Source organism: Echinops telfairi, unplaced genomic scaffold (assembly GCF_000313985.2).
Source record: "Echinops telfairi isolate 266 unplaced genomic scaffold, ASM31398v2 ScPeMD7_7;HRSCAF=31, whole genome shotgun sequence".
NCBI classification, from domain to species: Eukaryota; Metazoa; Chordata; class Mammalia; order Afrosoricida; family Tenrecidae; genus Echinops; species Echinops telfairi.
The window spans coordinates 22233310-22257194 of NW_022103904.1; the positions used below are offsets into that span (position 1 = coordinate 22233310).

A 23885-nucleotide genomic window follows, 5' to 3' on the forward strand; every position below is an offset into this window, starting at 1 on the left:
ATTATTTATTATATTATTTATGGCATCAAGCGTGTACAATATGAGCCAATCAGTGGCAGTAATGACAGAGCATGCGCTGTTACGCAAAAACCGCGATAGAGTGAAGCCGCGGAAGTCGAAGCGCCAAGTGGCGAGGGTTCACTGTAGATCACAGGCCCATGGGTGGAAAGTCTTGTGGATCCAGTGGCAGTGGAAGCATCTCAGCGCTGGTGTGGATCTCCATGTGACTCCTCCAACTCCAGGGCCCTGGCTCCATCAGCATAGCTCCATGTGTCTTGTCGGCTGGAAGACAAAGCAGAGAGAGTGTGTGTCCCACCTCCAGGGAGGAAGACAGGAGTTCCTCAGGAGGCCATGCCCACACGGAGGCCTCATTGGCTATGACCTGATTGACAGGCTAGATAGACTCCACTCCTTCGCAAGTTGACCAGAGAGAATGTAACTGCCACACATGGTCGCCATGGAAGAGTGCAGACTCCTCAGAGAAGGACTAGAAGGAAACACCGCTGTCAGAAGTGCACAGGCCACGATGGAGGGCGTGTTGGGAAATTATTGCTCCACATTTGGGAACTTTTGTTTAACCAAGGTTCCTGTGGTCTTGTAGCACTCCTTTTACAAGGTGCCCTTACATAAGTATGGAAGCCGTATTTGCTGTTTCCGCCGAGTTCTGCAATCTCCATGCAAAGAGATGGTTAAAACCAGCCTGGAAGCCGGGAAACACACGGGGAGCCGCGCGGAAAGAAGGGACAGCTCTTTGTTGGCAATGTGTGCTCTGTGTGAGTCCCACAGAGAGCAAACGCCCATAAAACGAGCTCACAATAATCTATTACGTACATATTTTACATTAGGAAGTTACGAAGTGTGTATGTTGGCCTAGGTAGTGGAGAGGAGCATTAGCCCTCAAAAACACAAGATAAAAGAGTGCTCTGAAAGAGATGGTAATCTCAGTGTGTTTAAACCTTTCTTTTTAGTGAATGATGGGGGGAGTGTTGAGTGGAGACCCAAAGCCCATGAGTAGGCCACTGGAGATCCCCTTGCAGAGGGGTCTCGGGGAGGGATGAACCAGTCAGGGTGTGATGTAACAACGATGAGAAATACAACTTTCCTCTAGTTCCTAAATGTTTCCTCCCCACCCCCACTACCATGACTCGAATTGGACCTTGCAAGTCTGGCTAGTCAGAGGATGTACCCTGGTACAGATAGGAACTGGAAATACAAGGAATCCAGGGCGGATGAGCCCTACAGGACCAGTGGTGTGAGTGGCGAAACAGGGAGGGTAGAGGGAGAGTGGGTTGGAAAGAGGGAACCAATTACAAGGAACTATATGTGACCTCCTCCCTGGGGGATGGACAACCGAAAAGTGGTTGAAGGGAGACGTTGGACAAGGCAAAATATGACAAAATACCAATTTATAAATTATCAAGGGCTCATGAGGGAGTGGGGAGTGGGGAGGGAGGGGAAAAATGAGGACCTAATGCTGGGGGCTTAAGTGGAGAGGAAATGTTTTGAGAGTGATGAGGGCAATGAATGTGCAAATGTGCTTTACACGATTAATGTATGTATGGATTGTGATAAGAGTTGTATGAACCCCCTAATAAAATGATTAGAAAAAACAAACAAAACCTTTTTTTTAAAAATAAAGAAAGGCATATAAGCTATAAGAAATGAACAAAGAGCTGAAAAACTATGTGGGTGTGAAAAAAGCTTTTAGAAAGGCATACTCATTGAAATTAGGGAACTTAGTAGATGGGTTAAAGAGAGATTAGATGCAGATGCAAGAATTAGTGAAGTGGAAATTACCCAGTCTAGTACACAGAGAAACGGGGAAGCAAAAAATGGGTGGAGGAGAACGCATACAGATAAGAATAGAGTAAATGAGGAAGAAATAATATACACAGATTGTGGCTAAGAATTTTCTAGAACTATTTATGGTATGAAAGTTTAGCTTGAGGAAACACAATGAACTCCCTTCAGCCGTGAATGCCATATTGAAGTTTGCAAAATATCAAAGAAGAGGAAAAAGTCAACCAACGTAAAAGCCACCAGTGAAAGGACGCGTTCTTGTCTGGTATCTAGTGCTACTGGAAGGGGGTGGCTTTGACAAACAGAAACTTATTTCCTCACAGTCAGGAGGCTAGAAGTTAGAATTCAGGGCAGCAGCTCTCAGGGAAGGCCTGCTTTCTCTGCTGGCGCTGAGGGAGGTGTTTGTTCCTTCAGCTTCTATGTGTTAGCTCCTTGGAGTGGCGTGGCATCTCTCTTCCCCATCTCCACTCAATTGCTTGCTTGCTTAACTTCTTTAGTATCTCAGACGTGACTCTACCCACTCCAATGTTGCCTTGTTGACATAACATGGGGGGGAAAAAACAACTAGAAAAACCAAACTCACTGTTATTGATGCGATGCTGACTCAGAGATCCTACAGGACAGGGTAGAACTGCCCCTGTGAGTTCCTGAGACTGTAACTCTTTCCAGCCCTGACTTTCTCCCCTAACAAAGAAAACTCAGTCCCAAATGAGTTTGCAATCAGAGGTGCAGAGAAAAGAATTTATCACATAGATTTGGAGGTGGAGATGGGAGACACAATTCAATGGATAACAATGATCTACTGGAGAACCATAATTAGGTAACAGCACATCTCCCCACAACAGCCAAACTTAGCAGTCAGTGTGAAAATAAGGGATTACATCTGAAGTATTTAACAGTGCTGAGCACCGAGAAATTGTTCCCTGATTATGTATGGAATTAATTGACTAGCGGGGAGAAATCGGTTTTCTAGCCACATACAACTAGATTTGTGCATAGAGAAGACCTTATCTTCATAGAAATAACATTTTTTGAGTAAAGGACTTGGGTTTGACTATGTCAAGTCTTCATTATTATTTTTCAACCATTGTGACCTTGGGTCTCTCTATGTTCACCTTCCTCTTCTGTCAAATGGACCCTAAATTGTATTCTGGAAATGTCCCCTCACCCCATGTTATAGGCCACCCACAGAGTTGGCTGTGGGACTGTGTCCATTAATAAGATAAAGTCCCTCATGCCGAGGAGCTGCCAGCCTGGTTGGGGAGAGACTAAGGTCCCCCCCTTACCACTCCAGCTGACAAATGCTTTGACAGGGGTAGGTCCAGGCTGTCAGGAGAAGATAAGGGAGATAGGGCATCAGGGGCTGAAAGATGAGGAAGAGGCAGATGAAGAAGGTAGGAAATATACACTTTCATTGAGAGACTGTCTCCAGTAGGCATTTAACCACATGGGACCATGTGGAAGATGCTAAGAATGCTGCATTGGGAGATGGTGGAGCAGAACAAATGGTGAGAGGGCTAGGAGGCAGGAGGGGAGGAGGTGATGCAAAGACCTGGGCAAGGATGAGACGTGACCCGGTCTGGTGGCTTGGAATAAACACCGGGTCTCCTCCTGAAAGACAGAAGGTCCCAGGCAAGGCCAAGCGTTGCTCTCCTGCCTGCCACCTGCCTGCCTCTTGATCACTGAATGAATGTCCCTTCATTGGGTAACCCTCTTCTTAGCAACCCTCCCCTCTCCCCCCTCCCCTCTCTCATCAGGTGATGAAATTCTGGAACTCAATGGCGAATCAGTGGCTGGCCTAACACATCAGGATGCTTTGCAGAAATTTAAGGTGACTGTTTCTTAAAGACTGTTTCTCCTTCAAAGGAGTCCTGGTGGCATGGTGGTTCCAGGCGGGCTGTTCACCACAAGGCTCGCGGTTTGAAACCACTAGCCACGGCTCCCAGCATCACCTTCCGCCACTGAAACCTACACGTTTGGAAGGTAGGAGCCTCTCCCCCGGGGTACCTAGCTGATGCCAACCTTGCACAACATGGAAAAACTAACTTACGAAGAAGCAGGGTGGAGTTAAGGATTGTCATCAAGATTGTTGTTGTGGATGTTTAAACCATTTACAACTTACAAAACGGTTTTTAAAATACTTTATGTACTCCTCTTGTTATATTTTCAGCTTTGCTTGAAAATGTTAAGACAATTTCCAATACTTATATTCTGAGGCTCCATCTACTTAGTTCAAAACTCTATCCAGTTCCCTCCACTGCATCCAGTCAGTTCCAACTGAAAGCTACCCTGTAGGACAGGGCAGGACTGCCTCTGTGAGTTTCCAAGACTGTGAACCTTTACGGGAGCAGAAAACCTCGTTGTTCTCCTGTGGAGCGACTGTTGGATTCGAACCACTGACTTTGCAGTTAGCAGCCCAATGCACAACCTACTGTGCCACCAGGGCGCCTTATCTATATAACTAGCTGGTATAAATTTGTATATATGTGCACATATTGCATATACAAGGGGGCTTCATAAAAATCTGTGGGAAAACGAAATGAAAAGGTAATGGAAAATGTCTATGAACTTTCGCAGTCCCCCTTTTCCCCACGGGTGTGTGTGCATGCGCATTTAAGGAGCCCTGGTGGTCCAGGGGTCACAAGGTGGGCTGTGATCCACCTGGTTGCCAGTTCCAAACCACCAGCAGCTCTGTGGGAGAGAAACTGAGCTGTCTACTCCCGTGAACAGCTGTCGTCTGGGAAGCCACTGTGAATCAGCATTGGCTCGAAGGCAGCGACTTTGATTTTTGATTTCTACCTGTATACATTTAAACCCACGCACGTGGCCGCAGTGCTTGAAGACGTGGCTTCCTACGGACGTGGGGGAATGGGGGTGGGTTTCAAGCTTCATCAGCTCCCCCCGAGCGGACGCGGAGTGCTCCAGCACTGTCTCTCTTCCCTGCAGCAAGCCAAAAAGGGGCTCCTCACGCTGACCGTGCGCACGCGCCTGACGGCCCCGCCCTCCCTGTGCAGCCACCTGTCCCCGCCGCTCTGCCGCTCCCTGAGCTCCAGCACGTGCGCCACTAAGGACGGCAGCGCCTTCGCCGTGGAAAGCCCCGTGACGCCCGCCAGCACAGTCAAGTCCAATTACAGGATCATGGTGGAGGTGTCGCTGAAGAAAGGTAGGTGTCTGGCCCTCTGGCCGGAGTCTCTGAGGCGTCTGTTACTGAGGTCAGGGATGGGACCTGTACGCCCTCTGCAGTCCTCGACTTCATGCCGATCCCAGCAACCCCATGGGACAGAGTAAAACTGCTCCCGTGAAGTCCCCAGGCTGTAATTGAGTCACCGGAGCTGTCTGCCACAGCTGTCTCCTGAGGGGCAGCTGGTGTGCTTGAACTACCAACCTTTGGATTAGCAGTTGAGTGCTTATCAACTACATGGCCCAGCTCTTTATATTCAGGACAGGGCAGGGCAGGGCAAGGTGTTGTCCGTTTGCATGTTTTATGGCTATTATTTGACTAGGCTTGGCTGTAAGATCTAATCCTCTATTTCTTTTCTTAAACCCAGGCCAGGCCAAACCATATAAACCCAGTCAACATGTACTGGTACTTCAAAATAAAACAAAACACACACACACACCAGGCATTATAGTTCTGCAGTGGATACTGCTATAGATCATGGGCTGGTACATTAAAACAAAACAAAACACACACACACAAAACACACATACACACACACCAGGTATTATAGTTCTGCAGTGGATACTGCTATAGATCATGGGCTGGTACGTTAAAACAAAACAAAACAAAACACACACACACACACACACACACACACCAGGCATTATAGTTCTGCAGTTGATAATGCTATAGATCATGGGCTGGTACGTTAAAACAAAACAAAAGACACACACACACACACACACACACGCACGCACGCACGCACACACACACACACACACCAGGCATTATAGTTCTGCAGTTGATAATGCTATAGATCATGGACTGGGTCGTTCCCTGTCTGGAGAAGGAGGAGGGAGGCTCTTTCTAGCTGGGGCAATCTAGGATCAAGGACCATCCTTTGTCACCTCAGGTGCTCTGCTAACTCCAGAGGGGTAGGGCGATCCTCTCTGTCAAGGGTGGCTGAGCTGAGCAACCTGAAGGATGAAGAGAGGAGGCAGTTAGGGACAGAGCATACATACAGGCCCCGCGGCAGGAATGAAGGGGTGTGGGGTCTTTGAGGAACAGAGTGAGAGCCAGGGTCACTGGAGCAAGGCAGGCAGGGCAGAGATGCTGTCCAAGCAGGTGGCTGGCTCAGGCCCTGTGGGATTTTGCAGTTAGACATAATTCCAACTGCACATGAAATCCTTTAAGGATTTCTAAAGAAAATGATCTTTTCCAGAATATACTTTAAAAGATGTTTCCTCATGGCCTGTAGGGAGTATGGACTGTGCTTAACATGAGAAAAAGTGAAGCTTGAAGCCAGTTGGAGCAGTTCAGGTCAGGGCAGACGGGGATGGAGGAGAGAAATAGGATCCAAAGGGTGTATAAATCATGTATGGCACAGGGCTTTGACAGACCCTGGTGGCACTGTGGTTGAGCCCTCAGCTGCTAACCGGAAAGTCCGTGGGTCAAGCCCACCGGCTGTTCCAGGAGAGAGAGATGTGGCAGCCTGCTCTTGTAGTGACGCACCCCCTGGAAAGCTTCTATAAGCCAGTTCTACTCTGCCCTGTGGGGTTTGCCTTTGGAGAGGGCCCTGCTTTATGAACGAGTCTTATCTTAGCTCCCTGCCAGCACCACAGGTGCTTGAAGGACTGCCTGGCCTCTTATGTCTCCGTGTGCCTCGGAGCTTGGTATGTGTGCTAGGTGCATACAGGCCTGTGCTGCCCAGGGCCATCAGGTATATTCAGTGCTCCAAAGCAAGTCAAGGCACACAGTGTGGGGAAGGCAGCTTTCATGTTCTCCCTTCTGGGCTCCATCGTGGGGCTGGGAGGCTGGACACACCCTGTCCTTGAGTAGTTTTGCTATTGATCGCTGGTATCAGAGACACACAGACCGGTTGCTGTTGAGTTGACTTTGATGGCAATCCCCCTGTGTGTCAGAATAAAACTGAGCTCCCCCGTCTTTCAGTGCTTGAGTTGTTGGAAATAGATTGCCAGGCCTTTCTTCTAAGGCACCATGGGTGGACTTGAACTTCCAACCTTTTGGTTAGCAGCCCACCAGGGCCTCCAGCAACACTCCCAGAGAGAATATTCAACAGCTTTAAAGATGAAGCTCAAGGATCTGCATTTGAAAGTGAACCCCCAGCCCCAGGGGAATCCGAGACCCACTAGCATGAAGGGATTTTGCTCCAGAATGGGGGTTCCCAGAAAGGGCTCTGTCAAAGCCAGCATTCTTCATCCGGGCACCAGGGCTGCTCACCACCTACCACCTCACTGGGACTACAGGGAAGACAAAGCAATAACGGAAGGAGAAAGTACTTTGTAAATCACACATTCTAAGTAAACAAGCACAGGAAGCAGTCATTCTCTTCCCATCTGGCAACTCCATCCCGTTCTCTTGCTGGCTGTTCCTCAGCTTCTAGACAGTGGTTCTCAACCTGTGGGTCACGACCCCTTTGGGGGTCGAATGACCCTTTCTCAGGGGTCACCTAAGACCATTGGAAAACACGTATTTCTGATGCTCCTCTATCCGTCTCAAGGCAGGTCTGCCCACACAGAGATACGCCCACATGACGCCCACATACGAGTACCGGCGTGAAGACGGTTCCCCATGCTACACCATGCTTCAAGACAAAATTTCATTTATGTGTCATTAGAAATAAATATTTCACACTATATCATTACATATTGTTTTTATGATTAATCACTATGCTTTAATTATGTTCAATTTATAACAATGAAAATACATTCTACATATCAGATATTTACATTATGATTCATAATAGTAGCAAAATTACAGTTATGAAGTAGCAATGAAAATAATTTTATGGTTGGGAGTCACCACAGCATGAGGAACTGTATTAAAGGGTCATGGCATTAGGAAGGTTGAGAACCACTGTTCTAGAATTTTCCATGTTGACCACTCCCAGGGTCTCCTCTTGGAAGACTCTAGGAGATCCCTAATGCCTATGATTCTAACCCCTTGTCCATGGTTCTTTTCCTTTGCCAAGTTTAATTCCTTGAGTTCCAGATTCCTCTATCCAGCAGCCTGCGCTGCAGGTCCAGTTGGATAATTCACGGGCATCTCAAGTCAAGAGTAACTTGGGCAAGCCCACCATCGCCCTAGCCCTGCTCTCCCACCCGCTTTCCCCCATGGAAGGACAGCATCATCACTTACCCAGTCATTCAAGCCCAAGCATCTCTGACAGTGTTGTCTTGCCCATCTTTCCAGCTGTCTGCAGGAGAGATTTCATGTATATCCCTGTCTCTCCATCTTGCCCCCACAGTGACATCAAGCCTCCATTGTCTTGCTCCACAGTAGCCTCTCAAATGGCCTCCTTGTGTTCATTCGTACTGGTTTTTTTTCCTCCTCACAGCAGCCAGAGTTACATCCTTAAAATAGAAATTAGATCATGTCACTTCCTTGTTCGCAACTCCTCCACGGCATCCCCCCTCAATGTAGAATAACAGCCTTTGACCGGGACACCCTCATGTACAAAGCCCCATTTCATCTGCCTTGGCTCCCTCTCCTACATCATCTCGCACCATGGCCTTGGTGACTGGCCGTCCTGTGCGCTGGCCACCCTGCCTGCCTCTCTGGCCCTGCACCACCTTCACCCTCCTAACTGCATCGGCCGTTTCCTCCCCTGGGAACAGTTTGCCCAGGCTCCTCCTCATATTTCACAGTTCAGATTAAGTGTTGCCTCCTTTGAGGCAAGCCATCATGGTCCAGCATAGTCTAAGTAGTGGGCTTCACTCTCCGATTGCTTCTCCCCCCGCCCTTCCTTCCTTTCATCACTTGAACGTATGAGCCCTGAGACCTTGGTTCTCCCCGACCACTGTTGCCGATCCTAGCCTGGGCCCTGCACACAGTCAAAAAGAGAACTCCCTTGGCACCAAATCACTGCTGGTTCCGGAGGACCACGTGTGTGTTTGGGTAGACCTGTGCTCCAAGGGTTTTCAATGGCTGATGTTTTTTTGGAAGAGGTCACCCTATCTTTCTCTTTGTGGACTCAAACATCCAACCTTTTGGTTAGCAGCTAAGCACAGTAACCATCTGTACTACCCAGGGACCTGTCCCTCGTAGGTGGTCCAGGTATATGAGTAGAAGAGGTGACGTGATAAATTGGGGGCACTTCACTGGTCTGTGATGATATTGAGACCCCTGGTAGGCTTGTCAGTGCCTGCGAAGTTCAATCACAAGTCCCTCCACCCCGTTCTGCCTTTCAGAGGCTGGCGTCGGCCTGGGCATCGGCCTGTGCAGCATCCCCTACTTCCAGTGCATCTCCGGCATCTTCGTTCACACACTCTCCCCAGGATCTGTGGCGCATCTGGACGGAAGGCTTCGGTATGTGTCTGTTTCCCTTCTTGGAAAGAACCCTGCTGTCGCATGCTGGGAACTGTCAGAGGCTTGCTTTGGAGAGAGGATTAGAATGAAGGCCCCAAAGAGACTCAGAGCCTGTTCCTCCACATGAAGCCCCTGGTGCAGCAGCATCAGCATCACCAGTGAGCTCCCAGGAACGCAGACTCTGCGTTCAAAGAAGGCCCTGCATCCCAGCAAGGTGATCTGTATGCGCATTACACTTGAGGGAGCTTCAGCTCCCCAAATACAAGTCCAGACCAAAAAACAAGAGGTAACTGCATTTTAATTCTGATTTAGCTCTGCCAGGAGTGATTGTTACATGAATAGGAGTTTCCATAAAGTTGGCTCCTATTCTGTATGGGAAAATAAGCTGATTAAACCACTCTGTAGTATAAACACCTGTAGTTTTACCCTGGCATAACAAAACATATTCACGTAGGCAGTCCTGATACAGTGTTGGACCAATAACTTCTGAATACAACCTTATTTTGTTGTTGTCCTTGCTTAGTAAGGTGTGGAATTTACAACAGTGAAGTTCAACTTCCTATAATCTTTTATATGCCACGCCCACCTTCACATTTGCTATGGAGACAGCGTCTCTCATTGAGTTTGAGTTGGGCTCCATCAGGAGAGACCATACTTTGTCAGGTTCACAGAGGTTTCCCTAGACTGGCAATACATTCAAGGGCAAGGCAAGCACTGTTCTGCAAGGGGCCTTGACAGACGTGTGAACTAGAGGTGGGCTGCCGGGTGTCATGTGCAGGAGCGTGAGAGTGAATTCACGGGGCCATGTGCTCTTATCATCTTAGTCCCAGGGAGGAATTATCCTATAAGTTTCTACTCTCTTTGAATCGAGTGCTGAAGGACAGTAATCATCAGGCATGTCCATCAACACGTGTGCTGTCTTAGCCACAGTGAAGATGGATCAGACTCCACAGAAATGTATGAGGAGGAGGCTGCAGTGGAAGGGACAGCGAGGTCAAGATCAAGAGACCTGAGTTCTCAGCCTGGTGTGGCCAAACTCCCACTCACTGCCATGGCGTCAACCGAAGGTTTTCCTTATGCCATTGTGAACCTGTGTGTTCAATCAGTCTATCTTTTCCTATAGAATACACAGGCCAACCTTCTGGGAGCTTCCACTGACATAATTATCCATCATCTTAGTGATGCGATGAGTCAGAGGCAGAGCTAGGCCTGGGCTGGCCAAGCCAACTCACCAACCTGTGTTGGTAAATAGAGCTTTCTTAGCATACAGCCAGGCTATTTGTTTGCTTCCTGTCCATGGCTGCGCTCATGCTATCAATGGTCGAGCTGAGTAGTTGTGATAGAAACTGTATGGCACCCTAGAGCCTACCTGTTCACCATTTGATCCATTATAAAAATGTTGTCAAGTTCTGAGCTAGGTAGAATCAGGGAGGTCACTATACCCTTTGTACCTAAGTTTCCCTGTCTATGAAACAAATATTCTGCCAACCTCCACGTATGGATTGAATCTTAATTCCCTACCTTATTTTTGCCCCTGCTCCTTAGATCGTTAGTACCTGATTTCCTACCTTGCAAGTAGCTAGAACACCTTACCCAGCTCTCCTTATTTCTTCCCATAAGAACCTCACCTGCTCACCTGCCCCATGATTCCTTCTTTACCTCTCAGTACATCCCACCCAGCCCTAACTGTCCCATGCTATGGGAGCACTGAGGCCCAATGAGAAGGAGGAAGTGTTTGGGACTGTTCAGCCAAACGCTGCTCTGTGATTTCATTTTCTCTTCCTGTTCGGCACCCACCCCTCAATCTTGCTGGGGCATGGTTTCGTGGGAAAGGAACTTTTCTGTGGGAACGTGAACTTTTTGTTCAGGCTGACTCACTTGTGGCCTGAAATGTCTTCCATATTTATGGGCCGCGCTGCTCTGTTCTCAGTTCCCCTCAGGTGCCCAGAGAGCTATGTACTTACTGGATTTTCAGGTCTCACCAGAAAGCCTTGCCAGGAGTGGGCGTCCCTGGGGGAGGTGGTTGCATTGCCACATTGATTAGCTTACTGTTGGCTTTTGCAGGTGTGGTGATGAGATCGTGGAGATCAACGACTCGCCAGTGCACTGTATGACGCTCAATGAAGTCTACACCATTCTGAGCCACTGCAGCCCTGGCTCCATCCCCATCATTGTTAGCCGACATCCAGACCCACAGGTAACACCTGCTGGGCCATCCTCTCCTTCCCAGGCTCACTCTCATAGTATGGGAGTTGGATGAGGCATGACTGACTGCTCAGGCTGCACACTAAATTTTCAATGAGCTGCTCCAAGTTTCTGCAGTAATAAATATCTGTAGCAGAGGTCCATTGACAAACTCGTAGACATGAGAGGCAATTAGTATTGACTCAGGGAAGCTGTTGTAACTAGTTATAGTTGTCAGGCAGGAAACTAGGGACCCAGGGTCCTTGCTAGCAGGTACAAGAGCATCATGCATCCACACATCTTTAACTAAATACCCAGCAAGTGGGGGGTCTAGAGGTAGGCACTGAGGATGCACAGGTAAGCGATTTGACAATACACAGTCTGCCCTCTGGTCTCCTCAGAGAGGCTGACACAGAACTGATTGCAATGTCCATTGGTAAGCAGAGTGGGGAACAGAATGGAAGAGTTGATAAAGCAAGATTTCACCAGGCAGAGAATTTGAGGAAGGTCATTCTGGGTGATGGGAACATGCATCAAGTGACAGAGTCATGAAGGGGCCTCATGGAAAGAAAGTACTCCGCTCAGTGTGGTTAGGATATAAGGGAATGGGGGAGGGGGGCAGGAGTCAATAATGAGGCTGGTGTGGCAATGGAGTTACATGGTGAAGCGCTGCCAACAGGATGCTAGATAGTTTGTATTTTATTTTATTTATTATTATTTTCATTTTTCCCTGGTGACCAGAACAATTTTTAGTGTATATATAGTTTGCATTCATTTTTTTGTATTTTATTTTGTGAGGCGTGAGGAGTGAGGGTAGACCTGAAGCCATAGTTGTAACATGTCCATATATATGTTAAATATATATAATATGTTTGATTTTATATATATACACACACACACAGAAAGGGGGTACCCCCCAAAACTGGAATATTTTTTCAAAGCTTTATGTTAAAAATTTCCCCCAAACAACCTTATCACCTTCAAAGTGCTCTCTATTACACTTAATACATTTGTCAAATCTGCAATTTCATCCTTTGAAACATTTTTAAAACTCATCTGACAGCACTTCCCTCGTTTTTTTTTCTTCTTCACCACTCAGTTGTTTTTTTTTCTCACCTCTTCTACATTGTCAAATTTCTGTCCTTTCATGCCCCTCTTCACTCGTGGAGACAAGAATAAGTTTCATGGAGTGAAGTCAGGTGAGACAAGTGCATGGGGAAGGAGAGGCATGCTGTTTTTTGCCCCAAACAGGTGCACTGAAATGGCTGCATGAGCAGTTTCATTATGGTGGTGGCAAAACCAGTCCCCTATCTGCCACAAATCAGGCCTTTTTTGGTCACACACTGTTACACAATGTTTTCAGAACATCTAAATAGAAAGCTTGATTAACAGTCTGACCTGGTGGAACGAACTCCAAATGTACTAGGAGTCGGCATTTTCATTCATTCAGGAATTTGATGGGCATCATCAATCAACATTTGTCATCAATCAACATTTCACCTTTTTTGAAATGAGAAGACTACACTTGTACACTTGAGTTTTTCCCATAGTGCTGCCCTTGTAAGCTGTGTTCAACATCACAACACTTTCTGCAGCATTTTTCCTGAGCAGGAAACAAAATTTCACAGCAACATGCTGATCTTAGATCACCATCACAAAAAACAAGGTTTGAATGAAACTGCTTTCACACAGAAATGTGACCAGAGAACCTTCCCAGGTGACGCCACTGGGTGCACTAAGTCAGAGCAAGTTGCTCAATGCTTGCCTAGTGGGGAAAATGTGTACTATGAAAGCTATGCAAAGTGGGTGAAGGGAGGCATCAGACAGTGTAAGACATGAAAAAAAAATCTATAAATTATCAAGGGCTCATGAGAGAGGGAGGAGGAAGGAGGGGGGGAAATGAGGCGCTGATACCAAGGGCTCCAGTAGAAAGAAAATGTTTTGAGAATGATGATGGCAATAAATGTACAAATGCGCTTGACACAGTGGATGTATGCAAGGATTGTGATAAGAGTTGTATGAGCTCCCAATAAAATGATTTAAAAAACAAAACAAAAAAGAAAGCTCTGCTCCACCCAGCGTAATTCTAGTTTTTAAATCTTTTTTGCTACTCCCGCATGTATGTCTATATATGTTTCATTTGATCACATTGTGGAAGCCAGCATGGAGGTTGTGAGAAATGCTGAGCAGAGGCAGGAGAGAGATGATGTGAAAAGGTTTGAAAGGAAGCAAGCAGAGGTGACAACACTGGGGAAAAAGGGGGCAGCCTCTGTTGACTGATCAGCTCTGGGTGACTCAGGGAAGAGCCTGGTTGATTGTCCAACACGGCATACGTCCATGAGATGATAACGTTTGCTCCAAACCACTGCAATACAACTAATTTAGAAATGAAGCCAGTTATGGGATCTTTTCTGTCTCCCAGTGCATATGCAAGCGACATTCGTGCTATATCATAGTCTAGCGAGTGTGCAATCAATTGCATGCATTCGGAAACAGTTTGAAGCACTGTGAGAATCTGTGACGTGTGACACAGAGTCCCGAAGTTGAGCACTTGCTGCCAGAAAAGGGTGCAGTAGCCTTCATCGACGATGCAAGGTTGTCACAAACTTTCAATTTGTTAAAACATTTAAAACGCTGAAACACACAACAGTATCTACAGAGCCCTATAAGGTGGACTATAATAAAATAAAGCATGACTCTATGTAGATTGGGAGGTGAAGAAGTGGCAACACCACCATCAGAATAGAGAATAGGCTTGGACAAGCAAGTTTGGGAGGGAAGAGCGTGATCTCAGTGGGGGACACAATGAGACTGAGGGGCCTCTGGGATCGTTTAGGGCTGATCATTCCTGGTGAAAGAGATCCAGACTGGAGCCAGACCTGGGAGTTGAAGCTCTGAGTCGAGGAGATAGTACTTCCAGGAAAAGTCATCACCACCCTTTATTACATCCCCGGCAGGTGCCAGGTATGCTCGTCAAAGATGGGCCAGATACATTCAGTTGGTGTACAGCCTTGTGCAGTCAGTACCATGATTTCCTGGGCTTCCCTGAGGAGGAGGCAGAGACACAGGCCGAGGAGGCTCCCATGGAGGAGCTGAAACAGAAGCCTAGCTGTGGAGTCAATCAACTCACAGCAACTCTATAGGACAGAGAGGAAAACTAGGAGTCTGACTCCTGCTTGTTCGGTCCCAAATCCTATGCTCTTAACTGACTCCCAAACTGCCAGGGGAAAGAGGATACTGAATGGAATAATGAGGAAGATCAACATATGCTCTGTGCAGTGGAATCAGACTCAGTCCCATTCAATTATCCAGTCATAAAAATGATCACACGAGAAGCCAAGTTTGGGAGCTGGTAAAGCACTGTGAGCCTGAGGCAGGGTGTTAGCACTGGGAGTTTCTGCGCTTCTTTTGAGGAGGTGATGTGCTGCTTTCTAGATCTCTGAACAGCAACTCAAAGAAGCGGTGTCCCAGGCTGTGGAGAACGTCAAGTTTGGAAAGGAGAGGCATCAGTGGAGTCTGGACGGTAAGGGAAATGGTGAACTTTGCCTTGAAATATATGCCTTCTTGGAGAGCCTAGCTGGAGTTCTGCTAGGCTTTGAATTCGTTTCTGTCTCAGGAGCTATACCAGTCATCAAAGCATCGTCAATGGCTGCCTTTGGTTCCAGCTCTGGGGACCCTATGCACAACAGAGTCAACAGGCATCGTAAATAGACGAGAGTAGAAGCCCACCAGTTAATTTTGGCTCACATTTTTTTCCATTGTTCAGATGGCACTAAATTTTACAAGCATCTTGAACTTGAACCAGTCTAGGTGGGGTAGAAACTCTAGTTCTCCATAGGCCATCATGAGCCACAGTGTGTTACCATCTACTAAGTTGTCATTTACATACTAGCCCCTGGGGGCAGTTGAGTTTGCTACCCTGGTGGTGCCATGCTCCAGTACTTGACTACTAACTGAGAGGTTGGCGGTTCTAACCCATGGAGCAGGTTCATGGGAGAAAGCCCTGGTGGTCTACTTCTGGGAAGGTAACAGACTAGGGGCAGTTCTACTCTGTCTCAGTCACCCACCAACAATAACCTTCTCCCATGACAAAACACTTAGAAATAACAACACCTATAAAGGTAATAGGCAACCCTAATGATGTTCTTAGTCTAGGTTAGACCCTGCACTCATTTCATCTCAAGCACCCCCGCTCCGCCCCCCACCAGCTCATCACACCAAACATGTATACTGTGTTTTATAAGAAAGATGAGGGTCTGACAGCTTAGGCTGCCTTACCCAAAGCCACACCAGTTAGTCAGCAGAGGATTTGGAATGAGCATCCAGGTGGAATGACTCCAGAGCCCGGGCTCTCCCTCTCTCAGTGCCCAACTGAGGGGCATTGGCCACATCATCACTAAAACATCCTTACCATAGAGGAACGTGCAACCACTAGCACTGCTATGAACGAAGGGGTGACACCATCTGAGGGGGGCATTTGAAGAAGAGGGTAGAACACAGCATTTATTTCAAACATTTTCTACCCTTCCCACCTACCCAATATGAATACAGTCAAAAGGCCAAGAGACCAGCTGACATTTGCGACAGTGGCCATCCCTCCGGAAGAGGATGGCAGGTGAAGTCTGACATTAAGTCCTTCCCTGGAATTGACTCGATGGTAGTGAGTTTGGTTGGGGAGGGGGTGGGGAGTGGGGTGCCATGGCTGAGCTTTCTCTAATGAGGACACGTTATTTTAAAACAACGAAAAAGCCGTGTCTTTGAATGATGAGCACAGTTGGCTTTGGTTCGCTCCTAAGGCAGGGGCTATCTTACGACCTTCCAGGCTCTCCTAACCTCCCAGGGTGAGCTGGGACTTGGACAAGAGCCCGGGGCTTCAATCTGCAATTATCCCCACCTCCTGGGACTCTCAAAAAGGGATACCTTTGGAGAAGGGTCACTGGAGGATGTGTAGATGGCCCTGGTGTTAGAAAGGAGAGGGAGAGGGTTGACAGCTGGGAAGAGAGCTGAGAGAAAGAGAAAGTCATGTCTGTGAAACCAGTGATTTAATGGCTGAGTTTCACTGTTAGCTGGAGAGAAATGGCCACCTCTTGATAGGAAGTTCAAAGAACGTTCACCGATAGTCTCTTTCTTTGATGTTGACCCTCAAGATCAGCTCAGGGATGGGCAGCGCATTATGCTCCCATTGCAGTTGAGAAAAGGCATGTTGTATGCTGGGCTAACAGGGCCCCTTAGAGTTGACCTGAGTTGAGTAGAAGTGGCTGGGCCTTGATTACCTCATCTCTAGCAGTCACTAGATACGGACTGCTCCCACAGCTGGACAGCAAGTTCTTCCTCGGGGGACAATCTGTACACAGCATCTCCATGCCCACCCCATGGAGCCTCCGTGTGTCAGTCTGGGTGGACTAGAGAAACAAATCCATGGACACACATGTGTGTATAAGAGAGAGAGTTATAGACAAGAGCAATTGAACATTGAGAAAACATCCCAGCCCAGTCCAGATCAAGTCCCTAAGTCCCTAGCCCATGTGTCCCATACCAATCTATAAAGTCCTCTTCAGACTCACACAACACATGCAATGATGCCGAATGTAGATCACAGGCCAGTGGGTAGAAAGTCTTTGGATCCAGTGGAATTGGAAACATCTCAGCGCGATATCTGTATCAGGGTGGGTCCATGTGTCTTGTCAGCTGCTATGTCTCCTAGGTGTGAGCAAAATCTCCCACCTCCAAGGAGGAAGTACCGGATTTCCCAGAATTCTCAGGAGAAGGCCATGCCCATACAGAGGTTTCACTGGCTGTGATCTGATTGACAAGCTAGACTCCACCCCTACACTCTTAATTCTCAAATTGACAAGTGATTATATATCTACCACACTCAGAAAAGCCAAATGATTCCTCCAAGCCTGCAGTCATGCAGCTGATCAGGGGCCAAACCCAACATGGCCATGTGAGAACAGACAGCTGGGTATGTGGTGTGCTATGCCTGGCCACCTGAGCAAGGCTGGTGGTGGGGGTGGGGGGGGTGTTTAGATCTTTGAAGCTCAGCTGTAGACTCCCTTGTGCTTCACATGCAGGTGTCAAAAGGCTAGAGAGCAGCTGGCATGGGCGGCCAACCTTGGAGAAGGAGCGGGAGAAGAATTCTGCACCCCCACAGCGCAGGGCTCAGAAGATCATGATTCGTTCCAGCAGTGACAGCAGCTACATGTCGGGGTCCCCAGGAGGGAGTCCCCACAGGGGCAGCAATGAGCAGCAGGCCCCTGACCTGGAACTGAGCACACACAGTGCCACCCGGAACTGCGGACAGGAGACCCAGGTGCTGTCCTCAGCAGCACCCAGAATGCCCCAGGAGAGCCCACCCCTCCTTGGAAACCAGGATGGCCACCCACCATTGAGACTGAAGAAATCCTTTGAGATTTTAGTGAGAAAGCCCACATCCTCCAAGCCCAAGCCTCCACCCAGAAAATACTTCAAATGTGACCTTGGCCCCCAGAGGAGCCCGGAAGAGGGAGAGACCTCCGTGCACTCTTCTGGGCACACCGAGCCCAACAGTGGTCAGGTAAGAGCCTGTGTCTGGTGAGTGGAGCGTTCTGAGCCCAGCAGGGCTGCTCAGGATTCCCCACGGCAGTTATCCCCCTGGCGAAGCCTTCTCCTTCCTGTTGGTGTCAAGGGTGACGCCTGGGTTAAGGGCTGGGCTGCTAAGTGCAAGTCAGCCGTTTGAACCAACCCGTGGGAGAAAGATGAGGCTGTCCATGCCCATCAAGATGCACAGCCGCAGAAAGCCCTCGATGAGTTTGAATCGCATCGATGAGCTGACAGTGGGTCGGGAGGTTCCGGGGCTCAAATGATCACAGAGAAGGAACCTAGCTCAGGTTCGAGGCTGACAGCAGAAAGAGGGTTTAGAAGCCTGGCTGTTCTAAAATTGATGTCCCACTGCTCCTCGTGAACTTGCAGATTCCCACCCACGGCACACTGGGTCCTTTTGAGTCTCGTTCTTTGAGCTCATGGCAATGGAGTGGGTTCCCAGGGGGGATGGAGGTGGGGCCTTTGCATGGGATCTCCCGGTTTCTCCTACCTGGGAGAGCTTTGGTGTCAAACCCCAAATGCAAGTCCTCTGTCACTGAGTCAACTTGACTTCTGGCAACCCTCTGTGCTGTGAATGCTCCACAGAGATTCTCGGCTGCGATCTTTGTAGATGCACAGAGCCAGGGCGTGTTTGTGTTTGTGTGTGTGTGTGTGGCATTGCTGGTGCCCTGTAGGGTCACGATGAGTCAGAATCAACTCAACGGCAGTGGGTTTGACTTTGGTTTATTTGGGGTTTTTTTGATCTCAAGTTGGAGCCGGGGTGGAGCCAGCAGATTGCAATTGGTTACTAGCCTAAAGATCAGCGGTTCAAATCCAGCTGGACACTCCATTGAAGAAAGACCTAGCAATCTACTTTCCTTAAAATTATGGCCAAGAAGACACGGCAGAGCAGCTCTACCTTGTAATACATGGGTTTGCCACAAGTCAGGGTTGGACTGGACAATTCTGGCTGCTTTTTCCCCCTTCACATCCTTACCCCGGCCCTGCTTCTCTGGACAGGTGGTATTTGGAGCCTCTGGAAATCCCCTCTCACAATCTATGACAAACTTCAGGAGGGGCAGGGGACCCCTGAGTAGTGGAGGTGTGCGGTTGTGGGGAGGGGGTGTCCAGTGCTGAGGGGTGAAAGGGAAACCAGAGAGGAGGAAGCCAGGTTACTGACAAGGGAGTGAAGTTGTGCAGAGAGCTGGCAGGAAGTGGCTGGTTAAGCAACAGGCCATGTGGGTGCAGAGGTGAATCGCCTTCCTCTTCCGTCTTTAAGCAAAGATTTCATTTTCCCTAGGGCCCCAGAGTCAAGAAGTGTGCCTTAGGTGTCTGTCCATCTTTCAGTCTCTCTGTCTGTGACTATCATCTATCTCTCTATCGATCTATCTCTATCCTTTATCTATATACCTACCTACTTATCGATCATCTATCAACTATATATCTATCATCTATCTATCTACATACCTACCTACTTATCTATCATCATCTATCATCTATCTATCAACTATCTATCATCTACTTATCTATCTATCGATCGATCGATCGATCTATCGATCTATCTCTATCCTTTATCTATATACCTACCTACTTATCGATTATCTATCAACTATATATCTATCATCTATCTACATACCTACCTACTTATCTATCATCATCTATCATCTATCTATCAACTATCTATCATCTACTTATCTATCTATCTATCTATCTATCATCTATCCTCTATCCTTTAAACTATCTTTCTCAGTTATCTTTTCTCCCTCTCCCATCTTTTTCTGTCCAGGGTCCCAAGACTCTCTCCCATCTAACTCTAGGAGACTCAAGTTCCACAACCCAAACAACCATCCTAGTTTTTTCTTCACCAACAGAGCAGTTCTCCTGCCAATTTCTCTGCAGGGGATCCCGTTAGAAGGTTATGGACAGAGCGGGAGAAAAATGTGAAGCAAACCTCAAAATTATAAAAGAGACCAGGCTTCTTGGTTGGCTAGAAATGCTGGGATCCTTGAGCCTGTGACCCGTAGTCAGCCTTCAGGTTTGGAACCGAACTCACCCTCGTGGCTCAATTTCAGCCAAAGATAAGCAGGTCTACAAAGGGAAAACCAACAGGAGAGAGGTAGCCCTTGGCAGCAGGGTGGCATTTACCCAAGCACAGCGTTCTGAAGGATGAGGAACGAAGGAAGGATAGGAACAGGAGGCGCAGGGAGCGAAGGGGATGAGGGGTGGTGCGTTGTGGGGATTGCAACCCATGACACGGAACGGAGGCTGTGTGAACTGTTGAATGTAACACTGATGATTTGTAAACCTTCACCCAATCCACAGGGAAAAGTAATTTTTTAAAAGGTGAGGGGGATTGATGGCATAGAGGGTTATGAATTGGGCTACTTGCCACAAGGCCAGCAGTCAGAGAGCACCAGCCGCTCCACCGGAGGAAGACGGGGCTGTCAAGAGTTACAATCTCAGCCACAAGGGAAGTCTGTGTCAGATGGCAGTGAGTGAAAAACTGAGCAGTTCTTATTCTTTTAGGAAATCAACTCAAACTATCGTCTGTGTCTAAAATACATGTTCTCTCCCACCCCCACCCCCAAATAACTCCCTTTTCTTTCTTTCTGCAATCTTCTTTCTTCCTCTTTCACCAAACATGCTGTCTTGAAACACTGCTTGGAAAGCCGTGTAAGGGGCTAAGTTTAAACCACCTGCGTAATGGATCTGGCATCCGATATGTTAGTGAAAAGATAGAATACACTGAATCTGTTCCCAGATACAAAGTTGTATGGACTACTTCTTGGTCCCCAAAGTGCCTGCCTATCAAAGTGCTCACCATCCATGGTGGGGGCAGGTGTCACTTTGGAGCTCAATTAAACGGGTGCCACATGTCACTGGTTTTCTCTGCGATGAGAGTCTTCGACATGGTTGACCGGATGCATGAAGTTTGTACTGTCTCGGGCAGCCCCTGATTTTCTGAGGACGATTATGAGAAGTCCGACGATGCCTTTGTGCTGGGTGACCTCTTGGTATTTCCAACAGGCCCTACAGTTCAGTTTCACCATAGCAGACCTGGGCTGGGGCAGCCCTTGCATACGTGCTGTGAATACATTTCTAAATCGTGTAGACTTTTAGCTCCAGGGAATGCTTACTGACAATGTAGCTATTGAATTCACGGCAAGGACACCTGTCCATTTTGTTGTTGTTGTTTTCCATTTCAAATGCTGCTTTGCTATGCCTTCCTTCCTTTTTGGAGGGAAGCCTGTAGCCTTGCCAAAGAGCCCATCCTTACGTCTGGCTTGCGACTGCTCTAACCTGGAGACATCTCAGCAGAGGGGTGTTGTTTGGCTGATGTCTGTCTTCGTGTGTGTGTGTGTGTGTGTGTGTGTGTGTGTGTTTTCCTGAGCCGGTATCATGCTTTTTCTCTCTCTAGCTGATACTTATCACCTACTTCTCTGCCTAGAAGATCCTTTCTCTATGTTCAAAGCCTAGACAAGCCTCTTCCCCTCGCTGGGCAGGGCGGGTGCTCCCTCCTCCCTGTGGGCTCCCTCAGCATCCACGCATGCTTCATGCGAATCCAAGCTCAGTATCACATAACAGCCTGGTGCCTGCTCTGTCTCTCTCCCAGACTGATGGATGAGGGAGCCTGAGACGGCAGCCAGCCTTGGCGGGCAGTTCTGCACTAGATGAGCCAGGTCACCCGACAGATGCAGAGTACAAGTAGTTGCCATCCTTTGCGGCGTGCTGACTAAAGATTGAGTGATGGCACCCAAAGCACTGGGCACAGTTTTCCTGAGTGTTCTAACCTGGGTTTACCGAAAACCAGATGGAAACTCTTGGTCCCTCTGTCAGGGTTCAACTCTGCTGTGTGCCTTCCTGGGAAAGTGAGTTAGCCAGGATCCACAGAGAGCCATGCTAGTCTCCCTAAGCTAAGGTGACCAGACGTCCCGCTTTTGGCGGGACAGTCACGATTTTTAACAATTTGTCCCGTGTCTGTCCCGTGGCGTTTTTAAAAAGTCCTGATTTTTGGAAGAATGCATGACAAACTAGGGTATACAGTTTTCTGCTGCCATGTGGCTGTTTCGCCAGGATATGAGTTTTATCAATGGTGTCCCGCTTTACCAGTGTTAAAATCTAGTCACCTTACCTTAAGCACCCCTCTCTCTACCCCCCACCCCCACCCCCCAGGGTCTTCTCCCCATCACACAGGGTCCAGGTTTTTCACACACCCCAACAGTCCTTTGGAGTGAAGGGATGCTCTCTGGTGCTGATCTCGCTAAGCAGCTTTATGTCCACCCTCCGGCCCCTGTCAGAGGGGCCTTGCCTTCTCACAGCTGAAGGCAGCGGTTTAGACACAGTCTCACTTCCTGTTTACACCACAGGAAGCAAGAGAGCCGCTGCCACCTCAGCCTCAACAGGAAGACGCAGCAGGGGGAACCCCCGGCACCCTTGCCTGCTGCCCTGGACCCGGAGCTGCCCAGAAGGTGACAGCCTCCCCAGAGAGTGAGCCTGTCACGAGAGCCAACCCAGGTAGGCTTTCATTCCAATATCCCAGAAGAGATGGGTCCGGGACAAAGGTTGGAGGGTGAGGTGAGCACCTGAGTGTGGGTGCATTCTGCATGTGTGTGTGTGTGTGTGTGTGTGTGTGTGAGAGAGAGAGAGAGAGAGAGAGAGATAAAGAAATGGCGGCTCTGATGAGCAGGGGCCTCCAGGCACTGTGGGAAGCAGGCCAGAAGAGAGGGTACCAGGGACTCTGGTTGCAACCCACTGGCTGGGTCCGTGATGCTGGGGCGGGGGGGGGGGGGGGTGGGGGTAGTGGTCGTGAGGGTGGCGGGATGATTTCTTCATGAGAAAGTACAGTGTGAACCCTAAACTCAATTGGATGATGGAGCCCTTTGGGAAAGGCCCAAAGATGCCCTCTGTAGGCCCTCTGCTGGCCAGCCGTCCGGAAGGTGCCGCCAGGGTGTTGCATTCAGCATTTCTGAGCCTGAGAAGAGCCCACTGTGGCAGGAAAGCACGTGAGCCTTCCCTTGGTGGCGGCATCCTCCGTCAGGCAGATGGGGCATGGGGGGTGGGGTGCAGGTCCCGATACTGTCTCAGGATGCTAAGACATACGCTGAGTGTTCAGTGGTTTTCCAGAAAAAGTATAGGATTTGGGAGTCTGGAAAACCAGGAAAAGACCCCTGACTCAGCCTTTCCCTAAACCGTGTGATTCTGGGCCACGTCACACAGGAGTAGGATGTGGGAAAGCACACGGAACTCCAGCGTGTGATTCCATTCTGCAACCATGGATTGACTGCTGGCTTGGTGGGATGCAGTGCTGGGTGCTGGAGAGAGAGCGAGGGGGAAAGAGGGAGAGCGAGAGACTGGCCTCTGAGAGTAAGGAGCTAATGGCAGAGTCACAGAGTAAGTGTGTAGGCTACACCCTGTGTGTCAGTTGGGGAGATGCTGCCGAAATAGCACACAGACCGCTTCGGGCTTTGGTGGGGCCTAGTATCATCACAGATGGGAAAGATCTGGTGTGGCTTACCCAGCTAGCACAGGCTTCTCCTCCTCCATGCTCCCTGCCCTGGCTGTTGCTGTCTGTGGGCCACCGATACAATGCGGAGTCATGGCGGCCCTGTGCACAGCAGAACGCACCCGCCGGGCCAGGTACCACCCTGACAATCATTGTCACATTGGAGCCCATTGTTATAGCCAATATGTCAATGCACTTTGTTGAGAGGTTTTCTATTTTTTGCTAACCCTTTCCTTTACCAAGCACGATGCCCTCCTCCAGGGGCTTGGTCCCTCCTGATAACAATTGAGCTGTGGACCAGGGGTCAAGGGTTCTATGGACAAAAGCTTCACTTCTCACCTCACTTTG

General features: G+C 48.6%; 1 protein-coding gene across 2 annotated transcripts in view; it reads left to right on the top strand.

Moving 5' to 3' along the window:
* IL16 (interleukin 16) overlaps positions 1-23885 on the top strand; it is a 53790-nt gene that overhangs the window by 7558 nt on the left and 22347 nt on the right. For both annotated transcript variants that reach the window (XM_045286276.1, XM_045286275.1), the window contains exons 3-9: positions 3558-3631; positions 4747-4963; positions 9172-9289; positions 11354-11486; positions 14909-14996; positions 17548-18029; positions 22402-22549. In XM_045286276.1, the coding sequence (XP_045142211.1) occupies positions 3558-3631; positions 4747-4963; positions 9172-9289; positions 11354-11486; positions 14909-14996; positions 17548-18029; positions 22402-22549 (1260 nt within the window). The remainder of the gene's footprint in view (positions 1-3557; positions 3632-4746; positions 4964-9171; positions 9290-11353; positions 11487-14908; positions 14997-17547; positions 18030-22401; positions 22550-23885) is intronic.